Here is a 16,680-nt window from a genome sequence, read left to right on the forward strand (position 1 = left end):
ACTCATCGTCTCATCAAGTCAGCAACTGACTAACTAAAATCACGAGACATCAATCGAGTCACATGGGGGATATCAACTAGGGTTTTGGTCTGGCAGTCTACGGCACCTGTGTTCATACACACGATGAGAATGTGAGCAAGTCGTGCAATCAGTTGGAGGAGTTAGCAAAGTAGTGGGTAGAAAATCAACCAAGTCTTCGCACGATGAGCAACTGGTTTTAACACGATTTTCACTTCCCCACTCTTTGACTCCAGCAACTGTCACACTTCATGGGATCAAGGTGTCTACAATTCTTGCAATATAAATAAGTCTCTGAATCATGATTGAAAAACAAGAACCTCTTTCTTCAAACAAACAACAAGAGCACACGAACTCATCGTCTGAAAAAATTACTCTCAATAGAGCAAATTCAATCAATCATAACTTATCTTATTTCTTCACGCAGAATACGCAACACACCTACAATTTCGATCACCATTGATCTCACACATTTCTCAGCTTCCCTCCTACAGATCGACCCATCCTCTCTTGTGACCGAATTGACTCTGGAACGACCATTTTCTTGGTTTAGGCCGGAATCCTACAGATTGATCTCTCGAATTCAAAGCACTCCCTCTTGCAGTGCATCTGTGTGAGGTTAAACAGTTCGCTCGGTTCAAGGAGTTTCCTCCGCACGGTCGTCTCCTCAATTCCTTAAAAACCAGCAAATCGTTTTGCCCCATCTACAAGAAGCAAAGAAAAGCTCAAGTTTTGAAAGTGAAAAAACAAAGTTACAAAAACAAAAGAGAAACAGTTCACGAGCATGTTGAATAGAAGATACATCAAATGAAGATAACCAGGAGGCAAAAAATTATCCGAGATTTGTGTTGAAGTCATTATTTAAGTTCTTATACTGGATTATTATTGTCTAAGTTCTCTTGTAAAAGAAGTGGCATTAATATTAGTTAATGAAATATTTAGACTTTAAATTAGAATTCTATTTTATCTTACTTATTACATTTAGACTTGCATATAAAGTAACCCGATTTCATAACGATAACAATAATATCAAACCACATTGTATTAAAGCAACTAAACTGAATAATCTTTAAGGATGTTGAAACAAGCTTCGTAAATAAAAGGTTCCTCCCATACATCTAGAATAATTTGGATAACTTCATCTTCAATTACATTATTAAAAGCATGTCGATTAATTTCCTTTACCTGAGTAACAAATTGCATGACTGCATGATTGATTGCTTGAAAACAAATAGATAATCCATGTGCAGATTGGATTCCGGGGTTCCCCATTTTTGAAACGAACATTATGAAAATGTTCTGTCAAAAAGACGTGCGGGACATGGCTTGACCACTAATAACAGTTTCTTGGGTATGAAAAGCATAGGATGTACAAATAGTTAAATCCTCCTCGTTGAGTATACTTATGACCACGAACTCTGGCAAACATTTTTTTTTTTGAAATATTCTTTTACAGAAACCTGAGAATGAAAGATTAAGATTGAGGTAAAATTATAAGAATTTGTAGGTGTAGAAGGTATGATTTTGGAGTTGAAATTGATTGGGAGTTGATTAAAGTCGCAGACTAGGCCGTTGAGACGAGACCCGTTGGGTGTCCTAGCTATTTTATATTTTAGTTTGGTATTGCGTTATTTTGATTAATGAAAATTTATGTTTGCACCATCACGATCATAATTAATCAGAACTTTCTTATTTTAAATCAAAGCAAACTACATTTGATTAAGAAAAACTACAATGGATTAAAGAAATTGCATTGGATTAAAACTAATCTATCATTCAATTAAAACTAAATTACTAAAGTCGTCCATTAACGTCCTCATTGTCCTCATTTACTGTCCCGGTGGTGGAGTATCCGGGTAGCAAAAGGGGTTCTACTCGTGAAGCTGTCTAACTTCGTGAGCGGTTTTCCGTTAGTTGAATGTCATGTCACTAGAGTTCTTTGTATCATTTCCGCTTCACTTGTATCGGTCCTTCTATTGAGGTTAAGCTGCATTACCATTCTTAGGAATTGATTAACATCGTGATTTATTACTCCAAAGCGTTGGGAATCATCACGCCTACTCGTGTTTCCCGCCTCTGAAACGAACGTTGTAAAAATATTCTGCCAAAAACAAACATCCGCCATATCATGATGATCGTACAAACTTTTTCTTGTTCTTAAAACATAAACTCTACAAATAACTAAGTCCTCTTCTTGAGAATGCTTCATACCACGAACTCTGAGAGGCATTGGTATTGATTATAGTAGGAAGAGTTAATAAAATGCCCATGTGGGGAAATGCATTTCATAAAATGCCCACGTTTTTTCATAATTAATTTAATGCCCATCAATTGACCTTTTCCGTCTCGTTTTTCCGAAAAACGGTTAACGGCTGTTAGAGGACAGGTGGCTTTAAATCGGTCATGTTAAAACACATTGCAGCCCTTGAATCGCTTGAGTCAGCTTGAGTTGGAACTATGAGTCGGGGAAAGGTTGGAACAGTGCGTCGGCCGGGTTGGAACAATAAAAATTCCATCGCGACTTGTCTTATAGTTCTATCTTCTTGTCAACCACTAAACTATCGTGAATCTGGTGATGAACGTGTCCTTCTAAATTCTTTTAATCAAAAATTACCAATCCAACTTAAAATTAAAATTGGAATTATATATAAGCAATCCTATCAGCAAGGTCACATAGGATGCAATCCCATCATAACCCACCTATATGAATCCTAAAAATTGTACACAGATGCAATTACAATTTCATCATTTATCAAAATTAAAATCAAAATTCCTTCATTAGGATTTACACTTTCACATACAACGACAAAGCTTAATTTATAATAGAGATATTAAAAAGTCAGATGTGATGTGAAGACGAAGTCTAACCCCATTAGAGAATGAGTTAGAGAATAGAGCTATTTGACCTGGTTCCCACCTTTCATGATTAAAGTCACGTTTGGTATCTGAATTCGAACAATGCATAGTTCGAAGAGATTGAAATCTTAGTCAGGGATGCCTAATTATAAATGAAATAATCAATTTAACAATTAGAAAATTTAAAAGAAATCCATTTCTTACCTGTAACAGAGACTCAATTTGCTGGACAAAAACCCCTTTGATTACTGCTTCAATTTCATCGTTCTCATCCAAGAACCCTAATTGTTATATGAAATCTACTGATAACAACGATACAAATCCTACTTCATCAACCCAAGATCATTTCGTCTACTTATTTAATCATTCCATCCCGTTTTATTGAAATCAGTAGTAACACCAGTTGTCTCCTTTCTCTTCTTGCTGGTTTTTCTAGTGAAGTTGCCATTAAAGAAGATTACCGAGGGGAAGAAGGTGGAGATGAGTTACGATGAGTTCGAGAAGAGTTATAGCATATTCTAGAAAGATCTTTCTAGCTAACAAGATCATTTCCCGTTGAGAACTTAGAGCCGTCGATTAACCAAATGGATGGTAACAGATGATATTAGATTAATGGGCAATTTAGTAACTACCCATCAAAATAGCATCTCTTCAAATGAGAAATTGACTTTGTCTACGATATTTTACCAAAATGATGGGTCCGGACGGAATCCTTAACGGTATGGGCAATAAATTATGTATCAAAAAAACGTGGGCATTTTATGAAATGCATTTTCCCACATGGTCACTGTTTTAAGTTTTTCATTATAGTAAGATTAACAAGAGAAATTATAGGAAATTTTGGGCGAAGAAGGTGTAATTTTGGAGTTGAAATTAATTGAATTTACAGAAACTGTAATGATAGAAGATGGATCGACCGAGCCGTTAAATGTTCAACTGAGATCGGTCGGCTCAATCTGAAACCATCCTCATCCTACAATCAACCGTGCGTCCGCCCTGCTGGCACCGTCAGTCTCCAATTGAACCGACCGTCTTAAGTTAAGACCGTCGAGACGGGATGAACACTCTTATATTTGAGCCTTTGCCATCCATTTCCTCGGTTTGGCAATCATACTGTGAGGTGAAAATGGGCAAATCCCATTTGTCAATCCCATTGGATTTGCCCTTATTAACTGCTGGACGGAGCACATTTTATAGTCGTACACCCAAGCCCAAGCTTGTTGTCAAACACATTTAATTGCACAGCTAAGTACTGTAAAACAAATATCTTTACAACTAATACATGCATGAATCTAATTATTTTGCCAAATCTATCGCAATAAGTATTTACTTTCCATGGATAGCGGACATTTATAACCCTTATTTTCTAGTGAAAGAAATCAAAATTTTCATTTCTGTATATAAAGGATGGAGCTTCAACTGAGTTCTATACTCACACATTTGCCGAACAAAAGAGAAAGAAAGAAAAAACAGAGAATTTTTTTTAATACTTACCAGCTCATTCCTGTTACCGGCCACAAGCTTATAAAATGCAATGCACAGCAGGATATGAAAAGATATAGACTCACCAAGTGACGCATTTGATGAACGACAACTCCTATCCTTTGGTTTCTGCTTATTTGTAATAATACTCCGTGTGGAACGAAAGATTTATATGCAACCAGGTATATATGTTATTTTGTTGTTACTTTATCGTTACCTTTACAATATCATATTCATATTTACTAGTATAAGATCGATTAAAGAATATATTACTAGTTTAAGATGTTTTACCATCTAGTTTCTTGGCTTCATTTGTGCTTTTGAACAGAATGGTGCCCATCACAGAAACAGAACAGTTTGAAAATTGTTGGATCAATACTGTTCAAAGACCCTCGTACCTTCAACTACTTATGTCATCCGTTCGGTACGATTCAATGCCAAACGGGTGGATAGTGGAAGAGGAGCTCCTTTTTGGAAATGGCGCACTAGATAAAGGTAAATCGACATCTTTCTACGAAGATTATGTTTTGTATGGTGTTAAGGACCATCCCAGCGTAGGAAAAACACAACTGCTAAACAAACCTGTTACGATGGTGGACGAGGTTCGTCAGACCGAGAAGCCAGTTTGCAGCAGCTCTAATTGTCTCTTTAATTCCGTGCCTTCTGCAAACTACGATAGCAATATTCCAAACCAAGTTCTTCATGAGTTCGACTTTGATCTCAATGAAGATTATAGTCAAAATTTTAATAAAAATCATATTGGTCCCTCAACACCGAATGAACAAGAAAGAAAAACCGTGCAAAACTGGCATAGAAGCAATTCAAGGATAAGAACCGACCAGGAATCTGCTGGCTTAGTGCCTGCCACAAGGGTCGAAGAATCTTCTGGCATTGGGTTACAGCCCTACCCAAAGTGTAAGCGGATGCGTAGATCAGAATCACAAACCCGACTTGACTGGTTGCCTGAAGGCTGGGAAATTGAACAAAAAGAAAGAAAAAACGGTGCTTCCGCTGGTAATTTCGACAAGGTATATATAAAATTTGCTTTTTCATGGAGTTTTTGTTATTAAAATGTAGAGTTCTAGATTAGCTTATCTAGTTCTTCTTATGTAACACTTACTGTATATTGTTACTTAACCATGTCTGTGCAGTACTATGTTGAGCCGGCTCAAGAAGGGAGACGCCGTAGGAAGTTTAGATCGAAAAATGAAGTGCTAGAATTCCTGGAAACAGGAAGAAGGAGACCCTTGACTTCCACCAAAAGGAAGGCTAATGTGGAGAAGCAGGGGCTGCCCTCGTCAACCTCTAATGCATCAGAAGCAATTTTGGCATTTTTGATGGGAAGGAGAATGTAGAATGGTTCAACATCAGATCAAAAAAAAAAAGCTTATTGAAACAGAGTGGAGAAAAGTATGCAAAAAGTAGAACAGGATAACAACGTAAGTATGTTGCATCTAATTTAGTCGCTTAGCTGCAGACGAGAACCGCGAAGGATATTCTTATACCAACCTTCAGGATTTTGGAAGAATGGCAGCACTCACATCCTACTGGAAGAAGAGCAGACAACCCAGTCGAGTCAAAAGAAATCAAACAAAGACGAGTCCAAGTTGTGCAAATAATGTCTCAAGGTTGAGGCCGCTGTAATGCCTATCCTACCTTGCCGTCCTTGCCCTTCATTTTTTTTATTTTTTTCATCCTTGGTTTATCATGTACTCATGATCTTTAGTAATAGATACATTGTGTTCATCCTATATTCAAACACTGGTTTGCAGTTTGCATACAGAACTATTACCGCCAATGTGAAAAATATTCTCAACCCTCAGCTAAACATGCAATCATCAATTGGAAAATTGGACTGAAATGCCAACCCTTGCTGCATATGCAAATTCTACTAGATAGAGAGAATAACATAAGAGAGGTCTTTGAACTACATCAGGAGCAGACAGGAAAATAATGCACATGTAATCTACCCTTAATATATCTGGAAACAAAGTTATGTCAGTGGGAACTATATCCCCGACAATTTTGAACAACCTAGGTTCTCCTGCTCACCTGCAATTGGATTCAATGGAGGGCCTCTGTCGGCCAATCTGCTCTACAAATTTCATTAAGCGAATGTGCTTAGCCGCCCATTGATCAGCTAACTTATGTTCCTTCGCATCTGCATCCCTCCTTAAACCAGCTAGTTGTTCACGATATTCTGCTTCGATCCTCTCTAGTGACACCTTCTGTTCTTCTCGAAGTGCTCTCACTTTCATCTCGATTTCCTCCATTTTCTCTCTTTTTCGACATGCCTTTTCGGACTCTAGCTGAAGTTCTACCCTTTTAAGTCTCCAAGTTGCTTCCTTCTTATGTGCTGCCCAAGCTCGGTGTCCTTCTTCCAACTCTCTGCAGCAGTCGGAAAGTTCCGTGACTATAAGCCGCTCCCCGTTTGTAGAAACTGAACCATGTGGTGCCAAATTGCTCAACATAAGGGAGGAATTGTTATTATTATTACTATTGTCAGTTCCGGTTCTTTCAGGTTGTAGCCATGGAATGGTAGGAGATGGAGCACTTGTTGAGGGTGAGAGGCTTAAAGTTACTGAAGGAGAAGAGGATGTTGTTAGAGGGCCATTCGAATTTGATAACCAAGGCGGAAGCAGAGTTGGTTGTGGTGGTGGTGGTGCTGCTGCTGTAGCTGCATCAGAATGAAGGAAACCAGCATTGGAGGTTGCCATGAAGAATGAAGGAGTTGGAGATGGAGTTGGAGTTGAACGCTCTCTCACCAACTTCTCCGCGAATGTTTCAAGGATTCTGTCGTATTTGCCTTCGTCAATGGGGTCAGTACTTTTTGAATTTTCCTTCTGTTCCCTTTGCTGCTTCTCCTTAAACACTTCCCACCACTTCCCTAATCTCTTAGCAGTTCGACCCGGGACTTCAGCTGCAATTTTCTTCCACTTGTTGCCGTGTTTAGCTTGAAGACGGATTACAAGACGTTGTTCTTCCTCTGTTAAAGATCCTTTCTTAATACCTGGCTTGAGGTAATTCTTCCACCTCTCCAAACAGGATTTCGCGTCTCTGTCAAGAGGTGTGTTCATACGCTGGGACACAAGGTTCCACTCCCTTGGGCCATATTGCTTCACATACGCACGTAAAAGGGAATCTTCTTCAGCTCTCCAACGCTGCCTCTCCTTCATTTCCAGTAGTAAATTTGATAACCCATTGACTCGAATTCTTCATACCGTACCTAATAACATACACAATATTTTAGCTTTGGATTCTACACTTGGGGTTAATATACCAGAAATCGATATTTGTTGTCTCAAAACATGGAAGCAACAGAACAGTTTCCCAGTAAGTTGTGACAATCATATGAAGAAAATAATCTCATATAAAACCGAAAAAGCAGAAACCAATGACATTAGCTCAATCCAATAGAGAACAATTGAAAATTTTCTTTTTCCATAAACCAAAGGAATGTGCAAGGCTAACACAGTGAAATCTGGTATACTGCTAATACAAAAATAAAATAAAATCTGATGAGGAGTTCAGGGGATCCAAGTCCAGAGGGTAAAAAACTTCGAAATTTTCTTTTAAAAAACATTATTCAGAAAGAATAATAAGATAGACATATCATAAGGCATCGAAGAATACTCTATATTGAGAACCAAAATGTGCATATCCACTCATGTGATTTCCAGTTACACTACACGTATCTCGAGGACAATGATCCAACAGCAGTATGGACCACTGTTGATGAATAAGACAGTGTAGTTAAGAAACACTATTATCAGTCATGGATACTGTCAAATTTGAAGTTACACACACAGAAGTTAGCTATTTTTCTTGATGAAGTAAGTTCAATATAAAGTTATCATTATCACCTTTGTAAATATTCAGAGAAGTTTGAATGTAAAGAATCAATAATAGGTACCACTACAAAAACAAAAATCGTCATGTCTGCAGTGTGTTTCATTATCTAAAACATTTTATAAAAAGGAAACTCCATGAATACAGCAAAAACTTGTGAAGAAAAACAACAACAAAACCAATGCAACATAACATTACTGAGTTGGTATTAGCACTGTTGATGATCAGAAACTTGAACAAACATTCAGAGGAGGAGAAACTCAGTTTACAGTAGAGCTTAAAATAGTCTTATTATTTCTTCACCAAAGACCAGAAACACAAAGTAACATTTACTTACTACTACTGCTACTGCAATTACTAGTAGGGTCCAAGAAATTACTCACATTAACTGCACCACAAGAAGTTTTTACTTGGATGAATCTTCATTGTTGAATTATGGTTCGCACAAAGAAGAAGAAGAAAGAAAAAACAGAATCAAATTTTGTTGCAGTTTTGAAACTCAGCAAAGAGAGAAAATCCCAGGTTACACAAAGAGATGGACGGAAGTAAACTGAAGGAAAAGAAGTGAATGATATAGAGAGAGAAGAAGAGAGTTGGAGGTTGTTTTTTTTTTCCTTTTCTTTTGTCCCTTATTAAGAGGAGGCCTGACAGGGGCGGAAAAGGAGGGCACGCGAAGGGGTGAAAAAATAAAAACAGGACTTCACAATTCTCCTCGGTGTCCCCTCTCTTTCTCTTTCTCTTTCTAGTCCATAGCGTAGTTAGTAAGTTCGCGAATTCGCGAATTTTTCCGTATCACGAATTTTACAGTCTTATTCGTGTACGTTTGCAACTCCGAACCCAAGTCGCGTATAATATGGTATTTCCGGATTATTCACGAATCGTTCACGAATTTGACGTATCCTGAATGATACGTCCGCTTAATTCTCCATAAATTCTTTAGCTTATATTTTTCAAAGACTCCACTTTTTGGGCTTTACTGCCTCCCGAGCATACACGACCGAATATTAAAAGTGTTGTAATTTTTATGAAACAAAAACGACTGAAGAGATTTGAAGGTGAAGGTGAGAGAGATCTCAAACTCACTAACCAAACATCTAAACCACCATACGACGTCCTCTTGGATAACTAATGTTGTATATATTATTAATATCATCATATTAAGTTTATTTTTTCTTAAATAACTCACACATATGCATAAAAATTGGTCTATGACCTTATAAATACAAATTATTTGTTATATATAGATACCGAATTTTCAGCGCCGAACTCACATTTATAAATCGAATTATACACGTACGTATGCCGTTCCGAATTACTGACGAATCACGTCCCGTTGACCGAATTTTGGACCGAATCTGGATTTTACTAAACCGTATAATACTCGTACGTTTGACGATCCGTGCGTTTGCCGAATCCCGAATTGCTAACTAGGGTCCATAGCTCTGCTCTTGAGGTTCAAAGGGTGTTCCTGCTTTTGCTGACGTTTTTAAGAGAATGTGATATCGTAAGCTTTGTCTGTGTCCACTTTAATATTTAGCAGAATTTTAAGCGAAAAAGTAAGGAAGAGGGTAAGGGGGAAGAAGAAGAAAAACTTAGCAGAGAGTGTTGCAGAGCTGCTCTGCAAAAGAAAGAAAGAAAGAGAAACTGGGACAGTGGGGGGAGAAGAAATTAAGAGTTTTCGGAGTTAGAATTGAAGCTCGATTTCAGCGCTTAAAGTGTGCATCTTTTCTTCGTTTTTATGATCGATCGAAAAATTATGGGTAATTCTACGAATCTTCTTCTAACAGAAAAATGACTTGTAGTATTAAAATAGTTACAGCTTTCGAATAAAACGGTTAGTCAACGGGAATGGTGCATGATAACGATAGGCCACATTACCGTAGTTTAATAATCTAATCTAATCCAACTGTGTGACTCGCAGTTTTAGCGTACTACTACTAGAAGAACAGTTACTATTCCCGTTTTTTCCTATATCGGTTAAACGATGTGACAGTATTGACGGAGTGTGCAAAAGAAGAAAGAATCAAATAGCTCGGTTTACGGTGATTCACTCTCCATCAGAATCTAACGTCATCTGAGTAGAATAGTATTAATAACCTTGAACCCAAGCGCTTGACTTTGACCTCTGACCCCAATTGCACCGTTAAATACCCGACACGTCTCCAACACCGGATTACGTACCCGAGCAATGTGTAAATAGCGAGTGGGTAGCCTAGTTAGTAAGTTCGCGAATCATTCGCGAATTTTTCCGTATCACGAATTTTACCGTCTTATTCACGTACGTTTGCAACTCCGAACCCAAGTCGTGTATTATGTGGCATTCCCGGATTATTTGCGAACCGTTCACGAATTTTACGTATCCCGAATGATACGTCCGCTTAATTCGCCATAAATTATTTAGCTTTTACTTTTCAAAGACTCCACTTTTTGGGCTTTACTGCCTCCCAAACATACACGACCGAATATTAAAAGTGTTGTAATTTTTATGAAACAAAAACGACTGAAGAGATTTGAAGGTGAAGGTGAGAGAGATCTCAAACTCACTAACCAAGCATCTAAACCACCATACGACGTCCTCTTGGATAACTAATGTTGTATATATTATTAATATATATTATTAATATCATCATATTAAGTTTATTTTTTCTTTAAATAACTCACACATATGCATAAAAATTGGTCTATGACCTTATAAATACAAATTATTTGTTATATATAGATACCGAATTTTCAGAGCCGAACTCACATTTATAAATCGAATTATACACGTACGTATGCCGTTCCGAATTACTGACGAATCACGTCCCGTTGACCGAATTTTGGACCGAATCTGGATTTTACAAAACCGTATAATACTCGTACGTTTGACGTTCCGTACGTTTGCCGAATCCCGAATTGCTAACTAGGGTGGGTAGCTGTATATCTGATGGCAGTACAAGACTGTAGGTCCGTTGCGGAGCGGCTGAGATGGGAAGTAGTATGATGATGAAGAAAGGAGAGAGTGGGACCTAGATTTAAAGATGAAGAAAAGTGGGTGGGGGAAGAAAAGTAAAAGAGAGGAAAGGACTGTATCACAGTAGTCCGGGTTTCGCGGCATGAGGAGACGGGTCTGATGTTGACATATCGAAACAGGGACACCAAACACAAACACCAACCACACAACCCCCCAACCCCACCCCCCCCCACCCCCCCCCCCCCCCCCCCCCCCCCCCCCCAGTCTTTTTTCATCAGTAAAATTGTCAGCTAAGTTTATGTTACGTCCCATCGGACCGAGTCTTACTTACGTGGGACACACTACTAGTGTTTAACTTAACTCTCCATCTCTAGCCTTTTATTTCTGAAGGCTAAAGTACAAAAACGACCCCCTCAAAAACCCTAACTAGGTTTTATTGCTTTTGTTTTGGCCTTCTTCGCTGATAGGGGTTTTTTGCCCCGCTAGTTTACAAGTTTCAATATCACAGCTAAGAAGAAGAGATAGAGATGAGAAGTATCAAGAATGAATGATTCTCATGTTAAAAACTGTTTATCTGTCATGATAACTATTTAACAATACATCAGTACCATTCTTGATCATCATGACAATCATCATATGATAAAGACAAACCATGAAATGAATCTACAGCCTTACATTCTTTCTTTTCTTCTCTTTTTTTTTACCCGTGAATGTTGAAATGGAAAACTTGTATATGTACATTGTACAGGGAGATTTCTGGTTCTTTGTGCATGGTTTACTACCGAGTCATGGTTCATCAGTTGATCTTCCTGCCAAATGATTGTATGGTTTTATATTTGATGTAATATTGGATTTGATTTTTAAATTCCTAAAACAGCTGTTTTTTACAAGGCTTTGCTAGGGCTAGGGAAAAGAAACCGGCCATTCATGGTGCTTATGTTGCTATGCTTTGAGTTTTCACAACAAATTCATCAGCATCTACGTGATACTGTCGAGGGGCAAACAGTCTCTCGATAAGCTTTTAGAGTATTCTGCAGTTGTTCCTACTATGGTATGCTACTCAAAACTCTAGACATAGGAACTCAAATATTTTTGATACCAAGTAGAAATTGTTATCCGGAGGGAGGACCACGTTTCTCTGAGATCTTTTACTGAGAAATACAGAACAGAATGGTGAATGTAATTTTTTTTTTTATGTTCGGTATGGTATGGCTGTGGACCACAGAGATCTTAAATGAATTAGACAAGTTTTCAGCTCGAATTGTACCCCCTGAATTCAGTACTCACATTTCATTATAAGTTTTCCCAAATTTCCAACTTAAAACGATAAAATGTATCCTCATAATTGGCCTTGAAGCATCAAAATGGAAAAACATAACCATCTAATCTAAGCTCGGTTTTTGGTATCAATTCATGTAGGGTTTGAAAAGAATTGAATCTAGGGTTTTCTAGGGGAATCACAAGAACTTAATAATGTAAGAAACTGTTTGACACGACATATCAGATTTAAGGGTTGTAAGATTTTTAAGGGAAGAAGATCCCCTCTACGGCTCTAGCCGTCCCTTCTTTCACTTGAGTGGTCTAGTACTCTGCTGGGGATGGCTGGGGGATCTTCATTCTCTCTCTCTCACTCTCTCTGTGATTTCGAGTAGGGTTTTTATTGCACTGATCCTAGGGAAAAAAAGAGTGTCTCCCACTTAGCATACTCGCCTAACCAGTGCGGATGTCAGTTGCATAATCACTGATCTGACTTATCATAAATCTTGGCGTATGTGCTAACTTTTTTTCTTTTGGGCTGTGCTTTCGGTTTCCAAATGGGCTGTGCTAGACACAGCCGAATTTTCACTTCCATTTACCTCGAAAGAGAATCGAATGGACACCCGGTGCTTCTCGCAGCAGAGCGATTGGAAAGGATAGGAGTGGTGGACCCATCATTCCTTTGACACGGTAAAAAAATTTGTGATTTCTTTTTATGGTATGTTATCATTTTTGAAAGATTTTTTTTTTTTGATAATAAAAATTATAGAAGTTAAAAATCAAAACAAACTTGTCCTTCATAGACATGCGTATAGGCACCCAATCTATCTTGATCCAAAAGATGAAAGATACACCGGAGGATAACCCCTGCGGGTTGTTGTTGCATTGGCAGTGACATTTGCTGATGCAATTGCTACCCGATTAGCTAGTTTACTAGTTAAAAAATTGAAGCGACTTAACCGATAAGTTGAAAGGGTTTCAAAAATTCCAGTATTTTTATTTATCAATATATCGATGCAGTTAATTTGGGATCTCTTGACCAAATATCTTAACAATTTTATTTTAGGGAGATACTCTGTGAAATCTTAGAGTAACTCTCCGAGTCTTGATTTCCAAATTATATACTTACGACATATTTTGCACATTTTAGAGAGCAGCTACAGTCATGAGTTGCTAAATTGCCAAATTGCTAAATCATTTTTGGCTTTTCTTTTCCTTTTCGTTTAGCTTTCTTCGTTCCAGACGTAGGAATGGAGGGGTGTCTAAAATCAAATGTCGTTAATAGATGCGTCTGAAATCAGGCGGTAACATTAAACCCGTATCATGAGAAACTAGATTTTTTGCCCGTTGAAAACCGTTTTGCCTCGCCCTGTTCTGATGCATGTTTAGGATTTTTTATTTGGTGTGGCTTGGGTTCGCCTCGCCCCGTTGCTTAGGAATTTTTGATTATGCCGGTGCTACCCATCGGGCATCTTTTTCTTTTTACCATATTTTTGTTTTGATATGATGTGGCCTCGCCTCGCCCCGTCGTGCATTTTTTATTTGGTGTCGCGAGAATTCGGGACGTTTGCCCCGTCCCGTCGTGATACGTTATTGATTTGGTATGACACGGCTTCGCCTCGTCGCGTTACTTAGGATTTTTTTATTTTAGATGTAATGCATGCCCTGTGTAAACATATTTTTGATTCAAATTTTAAATCGGTGTACTTCTTTACCTTTCATTCTTATATTCGAATCAGTAAAGATAATAGCATTATTTCAAAGGATATTAGATATACATATTAGTTTTTTATAAACCTTGTTAATAAATAACCAAGTCCAACCACATCCCAGCTCAAACAGTGGAAAGTTGTTCTCCATTAATTGAGCAGAAAACAATTCTTTCCTAAATTTTCCTGTTCTTAGTCACTCCATAAATCATCATCATCACAGATTCAGTAACCACCATCTTCTTTCACCATCGATATATAGTAGCAATCAATCACCACAGCACCATTCCATCACCGAGCATTAATAGCATCACCCTTTTTTGTTCTCTCTAACTCGAGTAGCAGCTAAAACTAGGGCTGTCAATGGGTACCCATTATCCGGACCCGAAACCGGACCCGATATATTTGGGTCCGGTTCCGGGTCCTAAAGTTGGACCCATTAGCTACTTAGGACCCGGCGGGTAATTACCCGATTGGACCTGAATTTAAACGGGTCCAAACGGGTAATACCCGTTGGGTACCCGCGGGTATCGGGTACCCGTTTATTCATTCTTTTATTCATGTTTTTAGCAAAATTACAAGTATTTTTGCTAGTTTTAGCTTTGATATTTTACTCATTTAAATTTTTTCTCTTACATTTAACCTTTATTTAGTACATTAATAAGAAATAATAATAAATTTTTATAAAAATTACTTAAATCCAAGCCAAAAAGAGAAATATATTAAGTTTTTGAGGTTTTATAAATAGTTTTATTAAGACCCAATGGGTACCCGGAACCGACGGGTACCCGGGTATTTAAACGGATCCGGTTCTGGGTCCACAAGTTTAGGAACCGGACCCGGAACCGTTAGGAACCGGACCCGGAACCGTTATAAATAGGGTCCGGGTCTAGTGATACCCGGGAGGACCCGAACCCGTTGACACCCCTAGCTAAAACACATCTTCTTCATCTTAGTTGATATTGGCAGCATGGTTCATTCCATGTTTTGAATCGATACCTCCATCTTTACTGCTTCTCGTCGGTTACCACCAATCCAACACAACAACCTCCTCTCGAGCTCCATAATCAACCACTGCCATCGTCTCTACTGACAACTCCATAATTCCATCACCGGGTGATAATGGCAGAGAATGCGTGGTGGATTAGATTGAATAACAACCCAAAAATATCTGTTGAGAGTTAAATTAGTTATAAAAAAACTCGCAACAGATATTTTTGCTTATCACTCCAATAAGTTCTTCAATTTTTTGCTTATCTCTTCTGTAAGCTCTAATAAGAAAAAACCAAACATCATCACCATTCATGTAGATTAGTAAATCTGCTTATCACTCCATAATTCATGAAACCCAATCTGTTGGCCGTCATTATTAATTCCATGTAAGAAAGTAATAGGAAATTTTTCCCCCTTTCAGGCTTTTTATCAAACACTTAAAATTCATCAATTTTTGTTTACCCAACCCATCAATTTTAAGCATTCACAAACACTGAACTATTCTCTATTTAAGGCATTCACTTCACAAAATTCATCTCAAACATTCACCAAATCAACCACAGAATATCTTAACCAAAAACTTCATCAAAACCCAACTTTACATTCATAGATGTTAATAATAATGACAGGAATTCGTGTACCTTTTTCGCTAAGGAGGTGTGGTGGTAGAGATATCCATACCAAAACCCAACTGTATGAGATCGGACGCATAGTTACAAATGCGTCCAGACGCGCACACCTGTCATAGTGGCGTCTAGCCATATTTAGTTGCCACGTAGGCATGGGAAATTGACAATTTAATAATTTAACGATTTTACAGTGTCTTATTTTTGTGCCGAGTTAGTTTGATTAAATTTTTTTTTTTGATCGGTAAAGAAATTTATTGATAAAAAAAGAGAGAGTACAGAAAGGCTTGTATCACCCTTAGAGTTACAGAGAAAAGAAAAAACGAAAGAAATAAAGAAAGTAGAAACTACTTTCTAGTTAAAAGAAGCAAAAGAGCTTGTACCACCCTTAGAGGTAGCACTATGGAAGGGTTCATCCCCTCCGTATCCCTCTCTATCACTCAAAAGCTCAAAAACTCATGTGCTATGATCTCCCATATCCTATATGAGTAGGGATATTCACCCCTTTCCCTACATGGAGGATTACATCTGATCCCGCTTGTAGGGAAGGGAAACCACACGGCTACTGAGTAGCCGTATAAATTTACGCTTTACGGATACTGAGTAGCCGTAGCTTTTTACACGGCTACTCAGTAGTCGTTTCAGAAATGCTTGACCTTTTCTCGTTTACACCTCTTTCACACCCGATCCTAACCATCCATCATTAATAACGGTTCTATCTTCTCCACCGTCGGATCCCAACGGTCATTTTTTCAAAATCCTCTATATATACCACTCTAATTCTCTACTCAAACCACACCAAATCAATTGATATCTTTTTTTTTCTTCTTCCTACATCAATTGATTTCTTATTTCTCTTCTTTTTACTATACCACTTTGATTTTTATATTTATCTTGCACTACTCAAGTTTTTATATTTAAGTTTCATTCAAAATGG

The 16,680-nt window shown here is 37.9% G+C and overlaps 2 protein-coding genes across 2 annotated transcripts; one reads left to right on the top strand and one right to left on the bottom strand.

Moving 5' to 3' along the window:
* Positions 1-4,335: 4,335 nt before the first annotated feature.
* Positions 4,336-6,104, top strand: LOC113314107. Its single transcript, XM_026562870.1, has 3 exons — positions 4,336-4,538; positions 4,685-5,384; positions 5,508-6,104. Exons 2-3 carry the CDS (start codon positions 4,686-4,688, stop codon positions 5,709-5,711), a joined length of 903 nt encoding a protein of 300 aa, XP_026418655.1. The 5' UTR covers positions 4,336-4,538; position 4,685; the 3' UTR covers positions 5,712-6,104.
* A 94-nt stretch (positions 6,105-6,198) lies between these two features.
* Positions 6,199-8,788, bottom strand: LOC113314105 (transcription factor AS1-like). The gene is made up of 2 exons (XM_026562869.1): positions 8,589-8,788; positions 6,199-7,582 (listed from the first exon to the last, which is right to left on the bottom strand). Exon 2 carries the CDS (start codon positions 7,530-7,532, stop codon positions 6,405-6,407), a length of 1,128 nt encoding a protein of 375 aa, XP_026418654.1. The 5' UTR covers positions 7,533-7,582; positions 8,589-8,788; the 3' UTR covers positions 6,199-6,404.
* Positions 8,789-16,680: the final 7,892 nt, after the last annotated feature.

This window comes from Papaver somniferum, chromosome 9, assembly GCF_003573695.1.
Source record: "Papaver somniferum cultivar HN1 chromosome 9, ASM357369v1, whole genome shotgun sequence".
NCBI classification, from domain to species: domain Eukaryota; kingdom Viridiplantae; phylum Streptophyta; class Magnoliopsida; order Ranunculales; family Papaveraceae; genus Papaver; species Papaver somniferum.

What these genes read in the sequence shown, in the direction of transcription:
- LOC113314107 (XM_026562870.1), top strand. Translation starts at nt 4,686, where the DNA reads ATGGTGCCCATCACAGAAACAGAACAGTTTGAAAATTGTTGGATCAAT. An exon ending in CCGCTGGTAATTTCGACAAG is followed by an intron (nt 5,385 to 5,507) that starts GTATATATAAAA and finishes ATGTCTGTGCAG; the next exon opens with TACTATGTTGAGCCGGCTCA.
- LOC113314105 (XM_026562869.1), bottom strand. Translation starts at nt 7,532, where the DNA reads ATGAAGGAGAGGCAGCGTTGGAGAGCTGAAGAAGATTCCCTTTTACGT.